The sequence below is a fragment of the Carcharhinus amblyrhynchos genome, chromosome 19 (assembly GCF_965287045.1).
Source record: "Carcharhinus amblyrhynchos chromosome 19, sCarAmb.v2.hapA, whole genome shotgun sequence".
NCBI classification, from domain to species: Eukaryota; Metazoa; Chordata; class Chondrichthyes; order Carcharhiniformes; family Carcharhinidae; genus Carcharhinus; species Carcharhinus amblyrhynchos.
The window spans coordinates 28,158,940-28,176,435 of NC_137342.1; the positions used below are offsets into that span (position 1 = coordinate 28,158,940).

Sequence of the window (17,496 nt, forward strand, 5' to 3'; positions counted from 1 at the left end):
TTGAATTTATTGTATTCCAGCTGCAGACAAATAAAATTAGGAGTTTTTATTACTTTGCTTGTTCAGTCTTTATAATTTTACTAATAAACACTTCTTTTTTGACTTTCCAGAGTCCATCCCCATATTTTGTTGACTCTAAGCAGCAAATATTATACGCTGAATGCTAACTCCCAAAGAACAGTTGGCAGGGGGAGAGTGGGCTGTATCAGAGGTTAAAACACAAGCTTGGCCAGAATTTTCAATCTGGGGCAGGCAAGTCTCGCAGAACAGAATTCTCCATTAGCCTCAGGTGGGATTTTGCGAGTCTCACCCCAGCGAGGTTGTAAAATCCCGTAGATGGGGTCTGGAATAGAATGAGCAATCAATTTGCTTACAGGGTATGGGGTTGGTCATTTAAATATTGAAATGAGGAATAGGTATTTGATTTTTAACCAGTTTTCTAGGCCTCAGGAAAGGCTACGTGATGCACTGAATTCATATGACAAGTGTTTTATAGGATTGCTTGTGGGTGGGCCTGAAAGATCTTTCACCAGTCCCAATAAGCTATGCAAGTGTACTCTCCTACACCCCAGAATGATCTGCCTGCTTTTCTCCTCGTCGCTATTGAACCCCCTTTCCAACGCTGATTGCACTCCCAACCCCTAATATACTACTTGTACTTCATAGCTTCAACCCCACCTGAAAGGCCCCCAGCATGTCAATCAGGCTGCCTGTGGGGAGCAGGAGAGCCATAAAGGGACTGTACTGTTACATTCTTCTACATATTCTGCAACAGCTGACTCATGACTAACAGCAAGCATCCACACCAAATGTACTTAAGTGCATACAAAGCGGTCTTCCAAGTCTATATAGAATCATAGAAACCCTACAGCACATAAAGAAGCCATTTGACCCATTGTGTCTGCACTGACCACAATCACACCCAGGCCATACCCCCATTTCCCTACATATTTACCCACTAATCCCTCTGACCTACACATCTCAGGACACTAACGGCAATTTTTAGCATGGCCAATCAACCTAACCTGCACATCTTTTAACTGTGGGAGGAAACCAGAGCACCCGGAGAAAACCCATGCAGACAAGAGGAGAATGTGCAAACTCCACACAGACAGTGACCCAAGCTAGGAATCGAACCACGTCCCTGGAGCTATGAAGCAGCAGTGCTAACCACTGTGCCACCGTGCTGCCCCATGTGAGATTCACCTGATGAAGGAGCAGCACTCCGAAAGTTCGTGCTACCAAATAAACCTGTTGGACTTTAACCTCGTGTTTTGAGGCTACTTACTGGGTAAGAAATAGAATTTGAGGGTATACTGGGGTCTCTTCTCTCCGGTGTCATCTTAGTTCAGGATTTCCCCAAAGAGGGGTGGGTACACAAGAGAGAGCCTGGAGGCTCTGGAAGACCAGTATGAAAGCTTCGAGTGGAAGGAGCAAGCCTCTGTTCCACCTCCTTGTCCCAAAAATCAATTTAATATTTGGCTATCAGATAGGGGATATATCAGATATTAAACTGAAAAACAGAAACTGCACTTGATCTTAGACAAAAGGCTGAGAAGCGATCATAGTGATTCTATGGTTCTATTAGCACAGGTAAAGGCAAGATATGATTTGTTAGAATAGTTTAATATCTTGAAGGGTGAATCAGGGTAAATAGAAAGACTTTCCAGTGCTTGAGCTGTCTAGAACAAAAGAATATAGCTCCAAGCTGTAAGTATTGTTAGGGCAGAGAGCAGGAAGAAGGTTTCTGCTAATTATTGAGGCTGTCAGTGTGCTACATTAGTGATTGAATCAGAAGCTAGGTCAATATTCAAAAACGTCAGCTAGGTGGTGAAAGGTGAGGGTGCGATGGGCAAGAGAGTTGTGGGAACATGGTGACCACATGGGATTAGGATTACTGCTTGGATGGCGAACATGACAACCTTCTTAAAAGCAAGGAGCTGGATTAAGTAGTTGGTGAGTAAACCTGGCACATCATACTGCCAGAACATCAACATGCTTAGCAGAGGCGTCTAACAGTCTGTTATCTTTGTGATAAATGCATCCATGAGCTTCTCACACTGATTACCTTCACTTCCCACTTTGCAAACTCTTTCCACCACCTTACAGCTTCATTCTACCTCACTCCCAATAACCAGGAAAAATGACAATTATTAATATTTCCCTTTTTTTGACATGTTAAATTAGACTAGAGCTATAATCCCACTGTGACTGAAAATAAACTGAGGTTCAACTAGGAAACACATATTGAATCTTAATTTTTTTTTTAAACAAAACCACTTTAGACATGTTAAAATTCAGTTTTATTAAGCTCATATACTGACATCCATAATGGTACAGACCAAGTTCAAAAAAGCAGTAGTAATGATCACCAATATTTGAGTCAGTAGTTTTTTTTGCCTTGTCAAACTCCTTACATTTTCAGAATTAACAGAAGGTGGTCCCACAAATAAATTCCACCACTTATTTTTGTACCAATTATGATCAAGTTTGTGGATCGAGCTGCTTCTTCTATCAGAACACATTTAATGAAATAAGACCTGGTTGACAAAAATTGTTCACCAGAAAGGCACAAGTACTTGGACTAATTGTAAGTAATCCTTTTTCAATGTTAGTTATTCAAGTCCCAATCACCTTTTGCAGTAAGTGCAAAAAGGAAAATTTATTTCAAACAACCAACTTGGATTATCTAACCAGCAATATACATACATTTGTTGGGCGAACATACAAGAATTAATGTTTCAGTAAGTTTATGAATGCCTTTTTGTTGCATCATTTAATCTCAGTAAAGGCTGTAAATGTTTTCATACTTATATCTGTAGGTCAATTAAACAAAAATAAACTTTACATAAATTTATCTGTATAGTTAGTACATATAGCCAATAAGCTTGGCCAATGTCACTCAAATGCACAAAATAGCTCCAAGAATTCATTTTCTTTGTCCTTGTTCTTAGGTTGCAATATTCTTTAGAACCTCTACAACAGTTTTAACAGTATAAAATGATATTGGTAGTGACTGCAGTCCAGTTACACAAAGAATGCATGTATTTCTGACCTACTTTGAGTACGAGTTAAATGTGTTGGTCAAATGTATGCACAACAACAAGAAATTGGTTTACACTGAAAACTTTCCAGAACTAGGTAAGCACCTACAGACAATTCACTAAATGTTAACTTTCACAGATATCTCGTGGATATATTTTTGCCATCACAATATGGGACTACATAGAGAGCAGATTCAAAACAAAAGCATATCAGAAAAACTCAGTCGACATTGAAAATTTATCTTCAAATAAGTACAGAAAAAAAGTTAAAGATTTAAATTCTAATACACCAAATGCAGTTGTCAGAAATAGCCCATGAGGTGGTATCTTGTACAGCAGAAAGCATCTAAAGTAGATTTCAACAAACTTGACCGAAACCATATGCAGGCAGAACACTGCTTAAAAACAATCCCAAACCGCCTTCTGTAGCAATGTAAACCCAAAACGTACCTTAATTTCTGGTATTAACCAGGGATCTCAAAATCGTTACTGTAAGTTTCTATGTTACAAAAGAAAGGTTATTCTCCTTTCTTAAGTTGAGTAGACTTTTGTGGTGAAACATATACTGGAGCTCAAATACTCAGAAGATTTTCAACACTGCCTGAGCCACTGCAAATTATATTCAGTGATATGTCTGATCACACTGCTTTCCCGTCTCTCCCTGTAAATGCTCACGGATACTTTCAAAAGAATACATATACAAATGTTAACTCCTATTTACAAACAAAAGCTCATTTTATTTCAGCTTAAAATGTATAAAAGTTTGGCACTACCTTTAAGGCAATGCACAACAAGGACTGTTAATACTCAATCTGCTGTAATGAGCAGTGAGCTAATTGATAAAACCCTTCCAAAATGGAGCCGTGCATAGCAGTGTACTTCCACTCAGTGAGAAAATAAGGTGACCACGATAAACCAATTAGCTTAAGGTACTGATTCTACATTCTGCCAAGCAAAGTATCTTATACAATTAAAAAGGCATGCAGAATTAACGAAGGTGGAAAAAAAAGTCGTGTAATTAGCCATTTCTTAGATAAGCTAAAGGACCATCTCCCTTTGAGAGAGCGAAGGCATAGGAATAAAAAGAAAAATGTTTTACAATAAACATAGCTACAATTACAGGCATACATACAAAATTAAACACAAAAATGCGCAATGTCAACTATCCTAATTACTTAAAAAATTTACAAGACAAACATAAATAAAGCTGTCACAACTGGTAAATTGTACAGTACTGGTCCATTCAGTATATCTTCCCTTATATTCAGAAGTAGATTCAAGTTGACTGAACAGTTTTCAATCTGCAAAAAAAAAAGAGACATTTTGTTTTTATATCTTCCATTTAGAACAATTCAAAATCCTGCAGGCATTCTCCTTATAGGAACTAATCATTTACAAGTTGTATATTGGAAAGATCACACTGCAATAACTGCAATTTTTGAAGACTGCATTTCCGATGATTGATATAATGAAGCCATTAATTCATGAGAATATTTAAATATCAAGTATGCTGATTTTTATAATAACGCATTTTTTTAAGTTTACAAGCGTTTTATAAATCTCAGCAGAAAACAAGTGTTAGTATATGAAAAGACCACTGAATGAAGAAACTAAATCCTACTGCTTGCCAAGGCGTTTTGAATTGTGCAAAATGGAGCAGCTTATTTATAGAAAATGGGAAGATAAAGCACATATGCTTTGATTTTTATTAAAAAATCTGAAATCTAACTGATGGCCAGGCTCATTAGTAACCACATGGCTCAAAAGTAAAGGTAAATGAGGAAACAAATTATAAAACAGTAATTTAGGAATATCAGTTCATGTTTTAAAAGCCTCAAGACAATCTGGCAACAGTTACATCAAAATGAGTGTTGGCTGTTGGTACAAGGAGGCAAAAGCCAAGCCTTGAAGCCATTCAGCCCATTGTGACTATAACAGCTCTTTGTTAAGAGTTTCCAATTAGGCCTACTTCACTGCTTTCTTCCCAGAACTCCAATTCCTTTTTGAAAGTTATTATTGAACATGCTTCCATTACCCTTCCTGGCAGGGTGGCCCAGATTACCAGAGCTTGCTGCACAATACACGTTTTCCCTATATCATGCATGGTTCTTTTGCTAATTACCTTAAATCTATGTCCTCTTGTAAGAACTGTGTATTTAAAATTGTATCAATTCATTTATATCGTCACTCCATGCTACCAAAATCTAACACTTCATACTTCTCCGGATTAAATTTCATCTGCCATTTGATTGCTCATTTCACCAATCCATGAACTCTGGAAGCCTGTTGCTTTCCTCTTTATTGTTTACTACATTTCCAAATTCTGAGTTATTTGCAAATTTTGAAATTATATCCCATAAACCCAATTCATTAATATATTTTAAAAAGACCTATAATCCTAACCCTCCCCTACATTCTTAGTTTTATCAGAAGAGTTTAAAGGACACCCCAGAGAAGGGAGTAGCTCTTAAGTGCTGGACAAAGTTTGGCTTTATGGATTTGAGAGCTGCTGAGGACAAAAGTGTGGGCACAAGGTAGGAAGCGGGTACTGGGTACATTAGCAATGGATTAATGTGGGGTTACATTTGATCTTGAGCTAGTTACACAGAAATAGCTAATTACGCACAAGGCTAAAGTACAAAAGACAGCAATCAAACTCAAAACTAAAAGAAGCTGGATCCTTGAAGAACTAATGGGTGGCATGGTAGTACAGTGGTTAGCACTGCTGCTTCACAGCTCCAGGGACCTGGATTTGATTCCTGGCTTGGGTCACTGTGTGGAGTTTGCACATTCTCCTTGTGTCTGTGTGGGTTTCCTCCTGGTACTCTGATTTCCATCCACAGTCTAAAGATGTGCGGGTTAGGTTGATTGGCCATGCTAAATTGACCTTAGATGCATAGGTTAGAGGATTAGTGGGTTAATAAATATGTATGGATATGGGGGTAGGGCCTGGGTGGGATTGTGGTCGGTGTAGACTCAATGGGCCGAATAGCCTCTTTCTGTATTGTAGGGTTTCTATGATTCTTTTTATGATGAACTGAAAATATGATTTTCATCATCTCGTTTGTGCCTTCAGGGAGACAAAGATAATGGCAACAAGATAGTTACAAAAGAGGGCAGGCAAGTGAACAAGGGCGGACAAGAGAGAGAGAAGGCGTGGGAAACAGGGATCTCACCTTTGAGCTTCTTAGCTAAGCTCTGGATGGATCCAACCATACCTGAGCCCACAACTGCTGCACCAGGATTATTTTGGGGACTTGTGAACAAATAGTGTACGTGTGTTAGAAAGCTATCAAGCATATGAATTTTAAAAGACTGAAGTAGGCCAATTGTCGTAAACCAACAAATAATAGGGCAGTGAATGTGACACAGATGAATATACCTTTAAATGAAAATACAAATAGAGGTCGCTCCTTCCTTAAAGTGTATAATTTTTATGAAAGTTTTTCCCTGGTGACTGAATCACTTCAAAAATCTATCTTTTGACAGATGATAAATATTTTCAACACAATGAACCTGTTGAAAGTTTGATTTGGCATCTTTATATCAAGGCTAGTTACTGTAATGAGTTTAGGGAAAAACTAAGGTAACTTACCAATCCCTTCAACAGTTTTAAAATAGGCCACAGTCCTTTAAGTTATTCTTTATAATGACATCAGTGACTGCATCAAACACAAACTGCACATTTTTGGTGTCTGTGGCACATGTGAAGTGAGTGTAGATTTCCTTAGTGTCCTTTCGTTTGTTCAGATCTTCAAATTGACATTGTATATATGCTGCAGCCTCTTCATAGGTGTTTGATCCTGCATGAAGCAAAAGTCAATGTTTAAATATAAATTAACTATTGTAACACGGAATTTCCAGTCAGAATCTTCAGCATTTTTATCTATACTGTGTACACAACCTTCCCTTGAAATTGCAAAATAACTACCATGGAATATTACGACTTATCTTTAAAAAAATCAAGTCACAGGAATTTTCACATTGTGTTGATAGTGTAATAGGTTAGATTATTAGCCTTTCATAAAGTCACACCTATAAATACAAATTCAAGTGAAAAGGTATCAAAGTAGTAATTTGGAGAGTTCTGCAGTTTACAAAGGTTTTTCCACTCAATGATTTGTTCTTGCTCTCTGAAGATGGTGCTCAGCCTCGGAGAACACAGCAAAACATGGCAGTCGAGTTCTGCAGCTACAATTCTCCACTTTATTCGTTTCATGGATTACATTAGAGATGTAGACTGCTTGCTTTCAATACCTTGGAACAATCAGTTAAACAAAGGATACAAACACTTGGAAAACTAATCGCGATGACCATAATACTGCCAGAATTTTACAGCACAGAAAGAAGCCCTTCAGTCCATCATGACTGCACCAGCCATAAAGAATCTATCTATTCTATTTCCATTTTCCAGCACTTGGCCTGTAGTTTTACATGCTATGGTATTTCAAAATGCTCATCTAAACGTTTCTTAAATTTTGGGGGTTTCAACCACTACCACCCTTTCAGGGAATAAGTTCCAGATTTTCACCAGCCTCTGGGCGAAAAGACTTTTTTCTCACATTCTTTCGAAGCTCCTTTCCTTAAATGTATGACCCCTGGTTATTGACCCCTCTACTGAGGGGAAAGCTTTCTTCCCATCAACCCGCCCCCTAAATTTTGCGCACCCTAATCAGGTCCCCCCTCATCTTTCTCTGCTTAAGGAAATCAATCCCAGCCTAACCAGCCTCTCTTCATTGCTAGAACACTCAAACCCAAGCAATATCCTGGTGAATTGCCTCTGCACCCCTTCTAGTACAATCACATCCTTCCTATAGTGTGGCAGCCAGAACTGCACACAGTACTTCAGTTGTGGCCTGAGTGTTTCATACAGCTCCATCATAACCTCCCTGTTCTTGTATACTATGCCTTAGCTAAAGGCAAGTATCCTCCTCAACTACCTCATCCACATGTCCTGCTGCCTTCGGGGATATTTGGACATGCAATTTAAGAAGATTTTTCCACACAATGATGTGCCCTTGCTCCCTGAAGATGGTGTCCATCCTCAGCCCGCTGTACTTCCTGGCATTCTTCCATTCATCATGTATTCCCTGGCTTTGTTAGTCCTCCCAAAATGCATCACCTCACAGTTGCTGTATTACCCCTAAATTTGAATAAGATAATTTAATACCTAAACAAAATTGTTACAATCAACTTGCTGACTTTCTTCTCCCATAGTTTTTTTCCCCTACATCTATTTTGTACTCTATTTTTTGACCAATATATGATCTTTCCTAACTTTTCTTCACTTAAGATTAAAAGCTTTATTGCAATTATTTGGCACCATACATTCATTAACCCACTTTGTAAGCTGGAGTAGGTTTGGTGAAAAAGGGCGTTCTAGACACTACAGAAAGAATCATCACCCAATCAGCCAGGTAAATCTTACAATGCACAGAACAACTTTTAAGACCACAAAAACTGCTGCCAAGTTCACACACTAGCTGTCCTCATAAATCGTCAGAACAGATTATTAAACTCATTCCTAGAACTGGTAGGGTTAATTTAAGATTTTGTTCAAAGGGTGGCACGGTAGAACAATGGTTAGCACTGTTGCTTCACAGCTCCAGGGACCTAGGTTCGATTCCCAGCTCAGGTCACTGTCTGTGTGAAGTTTGCACATTCTCCTCGTGTCTGCGTGGGTTTCCTCCAGGTGCTCTGCTTTCCTCCCACAGTCCAAAGATGCGCGGGTTAGGTTGATTGGCTATGCTGAAATTGCCCCTTAGCGTCCTGAGATGAGTAGGTTAGAGGGATTAGTGGGTAAAATACGTAGGGATGTGGGGGTAAGGCCTGGGTGGGATTGTGATCAGTGTGGACTCGATGGACCGAATGGCCTTTCTATACTGTAGGGTTTCTATGATTCTATGTAGATTAAAGTTTGAAATGTTTTCATGCAAAAAATTAAAATACTACCTTTACCATATTTTTACCTGCATATTCAGGATAGCAAATTGTAAGGGGGCTTCTTTTAATCTTTTCTTCGAAGAGATCCTTCTTATTCAGGAATAGAATGATAGATGTGTCTGTAAACCATTTGTTGTTACAAATGCTGTCGAATAGCTTCATGCTCTCATGCATTCGGTTCTGTGGAATTACACAATTTTAATAAGTACAATCTATTAACTGGATTTATGTAAATAATCTAATCTAAATTCAATGCAACACAGAAGGAGCACTGCACTTTCAGAGATGCTGTTTCTTGAATAAGATGTTGAACAAGTCTCAGGTGGATATACAAGACAACACTGCACCTTCCAAAGAGCACAAAATTTTCTCGGTGATCTCATCAATATTCCTCTCTCAATTATCAACAGCAACATCAGTGCAACTGGTCACCCGCCATTTGCTGAAGATGGAATTTTATTTTATGTAAAATATTATGCTGTACTTATCCAATAACGGGGACAAAGCTTCAAACTGAAATTCAAGTGAAGCAATCTGCAAAAATCTTGAAAAGTGTTTTGACCATGAAAATTCATTCTTCCTTCACAGCAAGGAAATTTAATTTGAATGACTTAGCAATTAAAATGAAGCTGAGATCTGGAAAATTGCCAACATTTTAAACCTGCAACCCAATGTGTTGAAATTGGCTGTAATACTCCAGCACTGTTTTCCCAAGTCTATAATCAGACCAATGAAATAGATCGATTGAGTTTTCAATCAAGCTGCAACACATTAGTGAGGCCAAATAAAAACAGAAAATGCTGGAAATAGCCAGGTTTGATGACATTTGTGGAGAGTGCAACTGAGTTAATTCAGATCTGTGACCCATCAGAACTACCAGACCTATTGACTTTGTGTTTTATTTCAGATTCCCAGCATTTGGAATCCTCAAAGTGTAAGACGTATTTTACTTTTATATTATTAAGAACATAAGAAATAGGAGCAGGAGTAGGCCATCTAGCCCCTTGAGCCTGCCCCGCCATTCAATAAGATCATGGCTGATCTGAAGTGGCTCAGTTCTATTTTCCCACTTTCTCCCCATAACCCTTAATCCCCTTGCCTACCAAAAACCTATCTACCCGCGTCTTAAATATATTTAGCGAGGTAGCCACCACCACTTCAACGGGCAGAGAATTCCAGAGATTCACCACCCTTTGAGTGAAGAAGTTCCTCCTCAACTCCGTTCTAAACTGCACCCCCCTTATCTTGAGGCTGTGCCCTCTAGTCCTGCTGTCCTTTGAGCGGGAAGAACCTCTCCACCTCTACCCTATCCATCCACTTCATCATCTTATACGTCTCAATAAGATCCCCCCCTCATCCTTCTAAACTCCAGCGAGTACAATCCCAGTCTATTCAGCCTCTCTTCATAGTTCAACCCCCTCAACTCCAGTATCAGCCTAGTGAACATAGTATAAAAAGGTCCAAGTTAGAATAAAAATATAACTATGAACAAAATTGCTCCCATTAGTTTACTAAACTTAACATGTATTTTGTTATGTATGCTCGATATTTAATCATAAACAGCCTACACAAATGTAACTGCTCACTAGTCCTGCTTAAAGTTTTTCTAAAAACAGTTAAGAATTCATTGACTCAGAATGTAGAACTGCACTAGATCATATCTGCAGATTACAACAAGATGCAATGTCAATTTTATCACAATACTATGTATAACTTTGGGCACATAAGGAAGACATCTGAGTTTTGGCTGTGCTGCAGAGAAACAGCCACAAAGTCATTTGCAGAGAAAGAGCCACAAAGTCAATAATATTAATTATTTGGATAAGAATATAGGGGAATGGTTAGTAAGTTTGCAAATGACACCAAGTTTGGTGGCATAGTGAACAGTGAAGAAAGCTATCTCCAATTGCAACAGGATCTTGATCTATTGGGCCAGTGGGCTGACGAATGGCAGATGGAGTTTAATTTAGGTAAATACAAGGTGATGCATTTTGGTAGACTGAACCAGGGCAGGACTTACTCAGTTAATGGTAGGGCATTGGGGAGAGTTACAGAACAAAGAGTCTAAGGGTACATGTTCATAACTCCTTGAAAGTGGAGTCACAGGTGGACAGCGTCTACAAAATATTATGCCCATAATATGAATACAAAATCAACAGCATTATTTAATGGCAATTCACATATTCTTTAAGATCCTGTAAACTTATCTTGCACTCAAGAATCTTCAAACCAGATTTTAAACTGAAAAATTTTTGCACAGTAGTGTGAGCATAGGTAACTCTGTGTTGAAAATACTTTAGTTTAAACTCATCTCAAATCTTAAACATACCACTTCAAAAAGTAAAATATTTGATGAAATAAGAGCTACTAAAAAGAAAATGTTAATAGAAGTCTGGATTTGCAAATGTTAATCATCCTGCTTCCCGTCTTCTGTTAATGCTGTTTTGACCTGAATGCTAGGGGTATACAACAGCATCTCAAATTGCTTGCAACTTTCCATTCATCTCCTCCTCCTCCCCATTACTACCAACAGGGTGGCCTCACCCCAACTCCATCCTGCAACAATGTACCCAAGATCAGAATTCTATAGTGCTAGTGGGGAAGAGCTATCCCAAGATGTGATCTGCGTATGGTTTTATCCAAATTCAGGGAAACACCAACTGCCTTTAACAATGAAGAGAGCATGGCACAGCTACCTGTGAATTAACGTTGAACAAACATGGAAAGAAAAACATGGGTATACATCACATTCTATTAGTGATTCTCTTGAATATTTATCCTGATAAATACGATCAATTCACTTACCATTTCTTCATCCTCTGCAAGAACAAGGTCATAATCGCTGAGTGCCACACAAAATATAATGGCAGTTACTCCTTCAAAGCAGTGGATCCATTTTTTACGCTCAGACCGCTGGCCACCCACATCAAACATTCTGAAAGAAAACAGCATTTTAGTGTTTTTCCATTTTCGGAAGCTCAAGCGTCATTCCAAGATATGACAGCAGGTATATTTGTAAAAACACAAACAAGACTTTCCAAGTAATGGAGCACACTATCAGTACTTCCATCTATCCAGCTGCCAAGTGAAATTGCATCACTTGAATACAATACAGACAAGTCCAAAGTCAACCCTCGTTAAACACAAAGCTGTGCCAACTAGGCTTTTAGCTACAAAACCAATAAGAATGCAATGTGAAGGCAGCTGATTAATAGGACGTCATGAGATCTTGTTTTTCTATTTCATAGTTGCTTTCATATTTTCTCCACTTTAACAAACTCTATTGCTTTAGATTAGGCACAGAGATGCTATGACATTTCAGTTAGTCAAAATGTAAGACTTATATCAAAATGTGAAGCATTTCAAACAATTCTTGCAGTGTCTGTTTTGCAGGGGATTGCTCAAAAAGGCCAACTTTCTAATCCCAAGAGATAATCACTGCACTATTCAAATCTCTTTCATGGTTTCTCACCTCCTGTTCTACAAAATTGCATTTCACAGCACCTTTATCCTCTTTTGAATCATTCAAGTTTATTCCAGCAAAAACCAGTAACAAAAACATTTTGCAGTATATTCTGCATTAACAAAAACTGAAAATACACTTGTCAAAACATTGTATCCACTGATTAATTTTTCCAACTATGCAAGTGGCTGTTACAACATTGAATCGAATGTGAGAAAAAAATGGCACTATTTATACAAGAGCAGTACAAGAAAACACAGCAAACACTATAAATCCACTAATTAATCTGTTCTAAATACAGAAACACACTAAACTTTCACTTGGCTCACTATTAACTATTCAATTTAACTTTTTCACGTTATTTGAATTATTAGCAGACATTACCTTTTGTTTATTAATTTTGAAGTTTCAGTATATCACGCAAGCAAAATGGTCAGCAAAGTAGATAAATGAATTTAAAGAATAATGGTACTTACTTGAAATGAAGGTCCTTAAATGTGAAATGGGTCTCCACAATGCCCGTTGTTTTAACTCTGGTCCTTAGAACATCTTGTTGAGTTGGAATGTAACTTGGTTGTGCTACTCTGTCCAAGTCATTCAGATAACTTAAGAATAAAAATTAGAAATAATGACACAAAATACTGTTACAATTTTCAAATATTTTTAATTACTCAAATTTCCACAGTCCTTTAAAAATTTTAGAAAAACATTAATGTTCAGTTTAAATAGAAAACTCAATGTTCGAAAACGTTTCTTCCCCTCCCAAAGGTCTGACTGCTTGCTTGGGTGCTCCTTCAAGTTACCCTCTGGTCTTTTGTGCACAATGTACATGCCCACCTAGATGATGAATGTTGGCATTTAATTAGGTAACAGGGTTGAGCTTGATGCAATCATCACGCAGTAGCCATTTAAGAAGACATTCTTAGTGGTTACTAGATATCACCCGTCAGATTCCCATCAGAAGTACTGAGGCCCATTATACACCATCATATTTTCAGATAAATTCAAGTGGCAACTCCCACTTCTGCCCTTTTACACTGAAATGTTTAGTCAACAGTTCCCAAAGAAAATGCCTTAATCAATCACCAAAAACCCAAATGTGAACTGGTTGGAAATGCCATCAAAGAAACAAATTTGACACGCTTACAATAGGGTTCCATATATTCCTAAAAAGTGATACATCAAAGTCAAAATGGGTGAATCGGGATACTAAAACAACCTGCATTTATATTGTAGGATTTATGTAGGAAAACATCACAGATATTTCAGAAGCAGAAACAAGAATGAATACCAAGCCAAAAGGGGGAGATATTAAGAGGAATGACCAAAGCTTGATCAAGATTTCAAGGAACAATTATGGGTAAATCACTGCACAGTAAGAAGTTTCACAACATCAGGTTAAAGTCCAACAGGTTTATTTGATAATAAACCCACTAGCTTTCGGGGTTTGCCCCTTCGTCAGGTGAGTGGAAACCTGACAAAGGGGCAAACCTCGAAAGCTTGATGGTTTTACTATCAAATAAACCTGTTGGATTTTAACCTGGTGTTGAGAGACTTCTTACTGTGTTTACCCCAGTCCAACGCTGGCATCTCCACATCATAAATCACTGCACACCATGGGACTGTTACAATGACAGACTGTAAAATAATCACATTTAGTAGAAAGCATCTATAGCTTTCAATTGTTATCTTAAGGCTAGCATTTTCATTACCATCAAAATATCTTTAGGCAACTGCTGCAGCAATTGCCATTTTCATATTTTCTGCAATGTTGAACACCACAGCACATAATACTTACTATGCAGAAGAGTCATTCAGCTGATATTCTCTGGACCTATTGAAGCAAGCTTGAACACCACTATCCTTCCAGAGTCTCTTGATTACACCAGCAAGCTCCACAGTCATAAACCCTTCTTCTGCTGCACCAGCCAAAACAAACAACTGACGAGCATCATCCTGAAGAAAAAGGTTAGTATTATGTGAATTAAATAGGAATTCCAAACATGTCCCTCATCCACATCCCCTTTTTCTAAACTTCTGAGGAATGTGGAAGAACAGAAGGATCTTGGGGTTCATATCCGCAAATCTCTGAAGGTTGCCACTCAAGTGCACAGAGCCGTGAAGAAGGCCTATAGCGTGCTAGCATTTATTAACAGGGGGTTTGGGTTTAAGAGCCGTGGGGTTACGCTGCAACTGTACAGGACCTTGATGAGACCATATTTGGAATATTGTCTGCAGTTCTGGTCACCTCATCATAAGGAGGATGTGGAAGCATTACAGAGAGTGCAAAGGAGATTTACCAGAATGCTGCCTGGTTTAGAGGGTAGGTCCTATGAGGAAAGGTTGAGGGAGCTAGGGCTTTTCTCTTTAGAGCGGAGGAGGATGAGAGGCAACTTAGAGGTTTATAAGATGATGAGGGGGATCGATAGAATGGAGGTTCAGAGACTATTTCCTCGGGGAGATGTAGTTGTTACTAGGGGGCATAACTATGAAGTTCATGGTGGGAGATATAGGAGAGATGTCCAAGATAGGTTCTTTACTCAGAGAGTGGTCAGGGTGTGGAATGGACTGCCTGCTGTGATAGTGGAGTTGGACACTTCAGGAACTTTCTAACGGTTATTGGATAGGCACATGGAGCACACCAGAATGATAGGGAGTGGGATAGTTTGATCTTGGTTTCAGACAAAGCACGGCACAACATCAAGGGCCGAAGGGCCTGTGCTGTGCTGTGCTGTACTGTACTGTTCTAAAGGTTGAACAGGGTGCAAGTAAGTTTTAAAGTATACCAAATTTTGACCCCAAATCAGGATGGATTAGTAAGAATTAGGTATTGAGAAAACAGAGTGTAATCAGGCTCGATTTCAAATGCATTAATTGGACAATTAAAAGGGAGATGGTATGTGTAGAACAGAAATGGAAAATTAAATGCAAAGTAGGGTAAGTATATTAACACATGTTGCCCAAGAGCCAATTTGCTTCGACACATCTCAAGTCACTGGTCAACAAGGTCATCCAGATATCTAACCATACGCACCTATCCCCATTAAACAAGTGAAAGCAGAAGTGAACAGGAAAAAAAGTCAATAAAATTGAAAAATACATTATTTCTTCTTGCATTTGTGTACACTTGATCTTTTACTCTGGTTTAAGATTCAACATGGTTGCATGGGGTCTGCCAACAAAACTACCATTGGCAGTCTTGTTGAAATTGCAAGGTCCTGTTGGTTAACGACACCTCATACAGTTGCAGTCATTGACTGATGTGCACAGCCATCAGCAAGCATATTTTAAAGGATTTATTGTGCCAAAAACTTACTATTAAACTGACTAAGTGCACACCAATGATACTAAGCTTCCGTAGAGAAGAGATTTGAAATCAGGTTACCCATAGCTGGAGGAAATGTTTATTTTTGGTGATAAACCATTTTCAGTTGTACTAATAAAAATATGTGATATCAGAAGGAATACATTTTAAATGGGGAAAAAAAAACAATTATGTTGAAGATGCCAATTGCAGTAGCTCATGGAAGATATGACATGATTATCCAATGAGTTTTAATCAGAAATTAAAAACTAGCCAGCACAATTTCAAGTTCATTTAGAACAGTTTCTCAACTGCATCTAAAAATGGAAATCGTACCCCCTGTACTGTATTTGACCAAATTACCTGCTATCATTTATAAATAAATTACAATTAATGTGACTGTGCAACACCTGTGCTAGTAATACAATATGTTCTCTTGCATTAAGATGCAAGCAATCTCATTGTGCATCTAATTAAAAAATCCTGTGTGTTAGATATTGTCATAGTAACACCAGGTACACTGCAACAAGAGAAGTGTCTCTGTTCCCTTTGGACGATAGAAGCACTTTGCTAAGTTAGCACCTTTCTTAATGCAGCTAACTAACCCAAGGCAATTCACAGAGGGGAGAGAAATAATCAGGTCACTCAACAGATGACAGAAGAGTCAGGCAAAATGACTCAAAGATATTGATGAACAAGTAGTTTTTAAAGACCTCATTAAAGAACAGTTTTTGTTTCTGCTGTCCATTGATGTCAATACAAGTTTGGTTGGAAGAAGGGTTTGCGTGACATGAAAACTGATTTCAGCTAATTGAAAACCAAGATTGCCATTGTTACCATGCACATAAACTTCAATTATCTGCAATCAAATGCTTTGATAAGATAAAATATCACACCTGAGCTATTATCCCTCAAATGACAGTCATTCAACACTGTTTAAAATTGTAAAATGTTATGTTAAATTGAGCTATGAGTATTCTAATCAACTGTTTTCAACAAATCCAAACATAATGTTAGAACATTAAGTGCTGCTTCCTTGTTACTTATTGCGCCACTGCATTACATGCAAATACATATATAAATTAATACTGGTACAAGTTCCAGTTTTGAATTCCACTTGAGCATCTATTTAAAGAAGAAACTGTGAAATTCAAGTGAAGACTGCTGCTTCCATAATAGCCACCACACTTGCATGGTGGTATGAGTCTACAGCTTCGGTGGAATACTTGTGCATACACTGTCGTTTGAAATACATGTGAAGGCTACTGATTTTATCGTAGCCACCTCACTTCTATACTGGGATGCAGCCCATAGTTCAGGAGTATCTGTGATTACACAGTTGCTTGAAAATTACAATGTTTTGCCAGTGAGAAGGCAGCTAATGATTCAAAGCGGTAGCCCACATGGGCCAATTAAGTAATCAACTCTATCCTTCATCCAGAGGATGAAGTTCAAAATTTGAGAGAAGGAACAAGAAAACTTTTGATCAGAAAAGGAAACATTTAGAAAAAAAAAGGCGTAGCAGCAAATGTATTAGAAAAATGTCATTTCTCCAAAATCAGACATGTTAGGTATTCACCCAATCCTATCCTCAATCCTTCCAAGTAAAAGCAGTGGGATAATTGTTAAAGACTAGAGGTAGAGAGACCTTTCTGGCTTTGCTATTGTGGTTGTGCCCCAAGAGGTTCCACTCAATCAGGGCTAGTTTTGAAAGTCGAGTTAGCTCCACTGAGAAGTGTAAC

The 17,496-nt window shown here is 38.2% G+C and overlaps 1 protein-coding gene and 1 non-coding gene across 2 annotated transcripts in view; both read right to left on the reverse strand.

Annotated features, from left to right (window-relative positions):
- Window positions 1-1,368: 1,368 nt before the first annotated feature.
- On the reverse strand, window positions 1,369-1,563 carry LOC145355661 (U2 spliceosomal RNA). Its single transcript, XR_013889020.1, has one exon. It is a non-coding gene; the product is annotated as a U2 spliceosomal RNA (small nuclear RNA).
- Window positions 1,564-2,286: 723 nt separating this feature from the next.
- Window positions 2,287-17,496, reverse strand: part of LOC145355390 (guanine nucleotide-binding protein G(i) subunit alpha-1) — a 41,718-nt gene continuing 26,508 nt past the window's right edge. The window contains exons 4-9 of the mRNA XM_080207417.1: window positions 14,249-14,406; window positions 12,927-13,055; window positions 11,793-11,922; window positions 9,014-9,167; window positions 6,640-6,847; window positions 2,287-4,345 (exon numbers count right to left, since the gene is read on the reverse strand). Of these exons, the coding sequence (XP_080063543.1) occupies window positions 6,657-6,847; window positions 9,014-9,167; window positions 11,793-11,922; window positions 12,927-13,055; window positions 14,249-14,406 (762 nt within the window). The 3' untranslated portion in view covers window positions 2,287-4,345; window positions 6,640-6,656. The remainder of the gene's footprint in view (window positions 4,346-6,639; window positions 6,848-9,013; window positions 9,168-11,792; window positions 11,923-12,926; window positions 13,056-14,248; window positions 14,407-17,496) is intronic.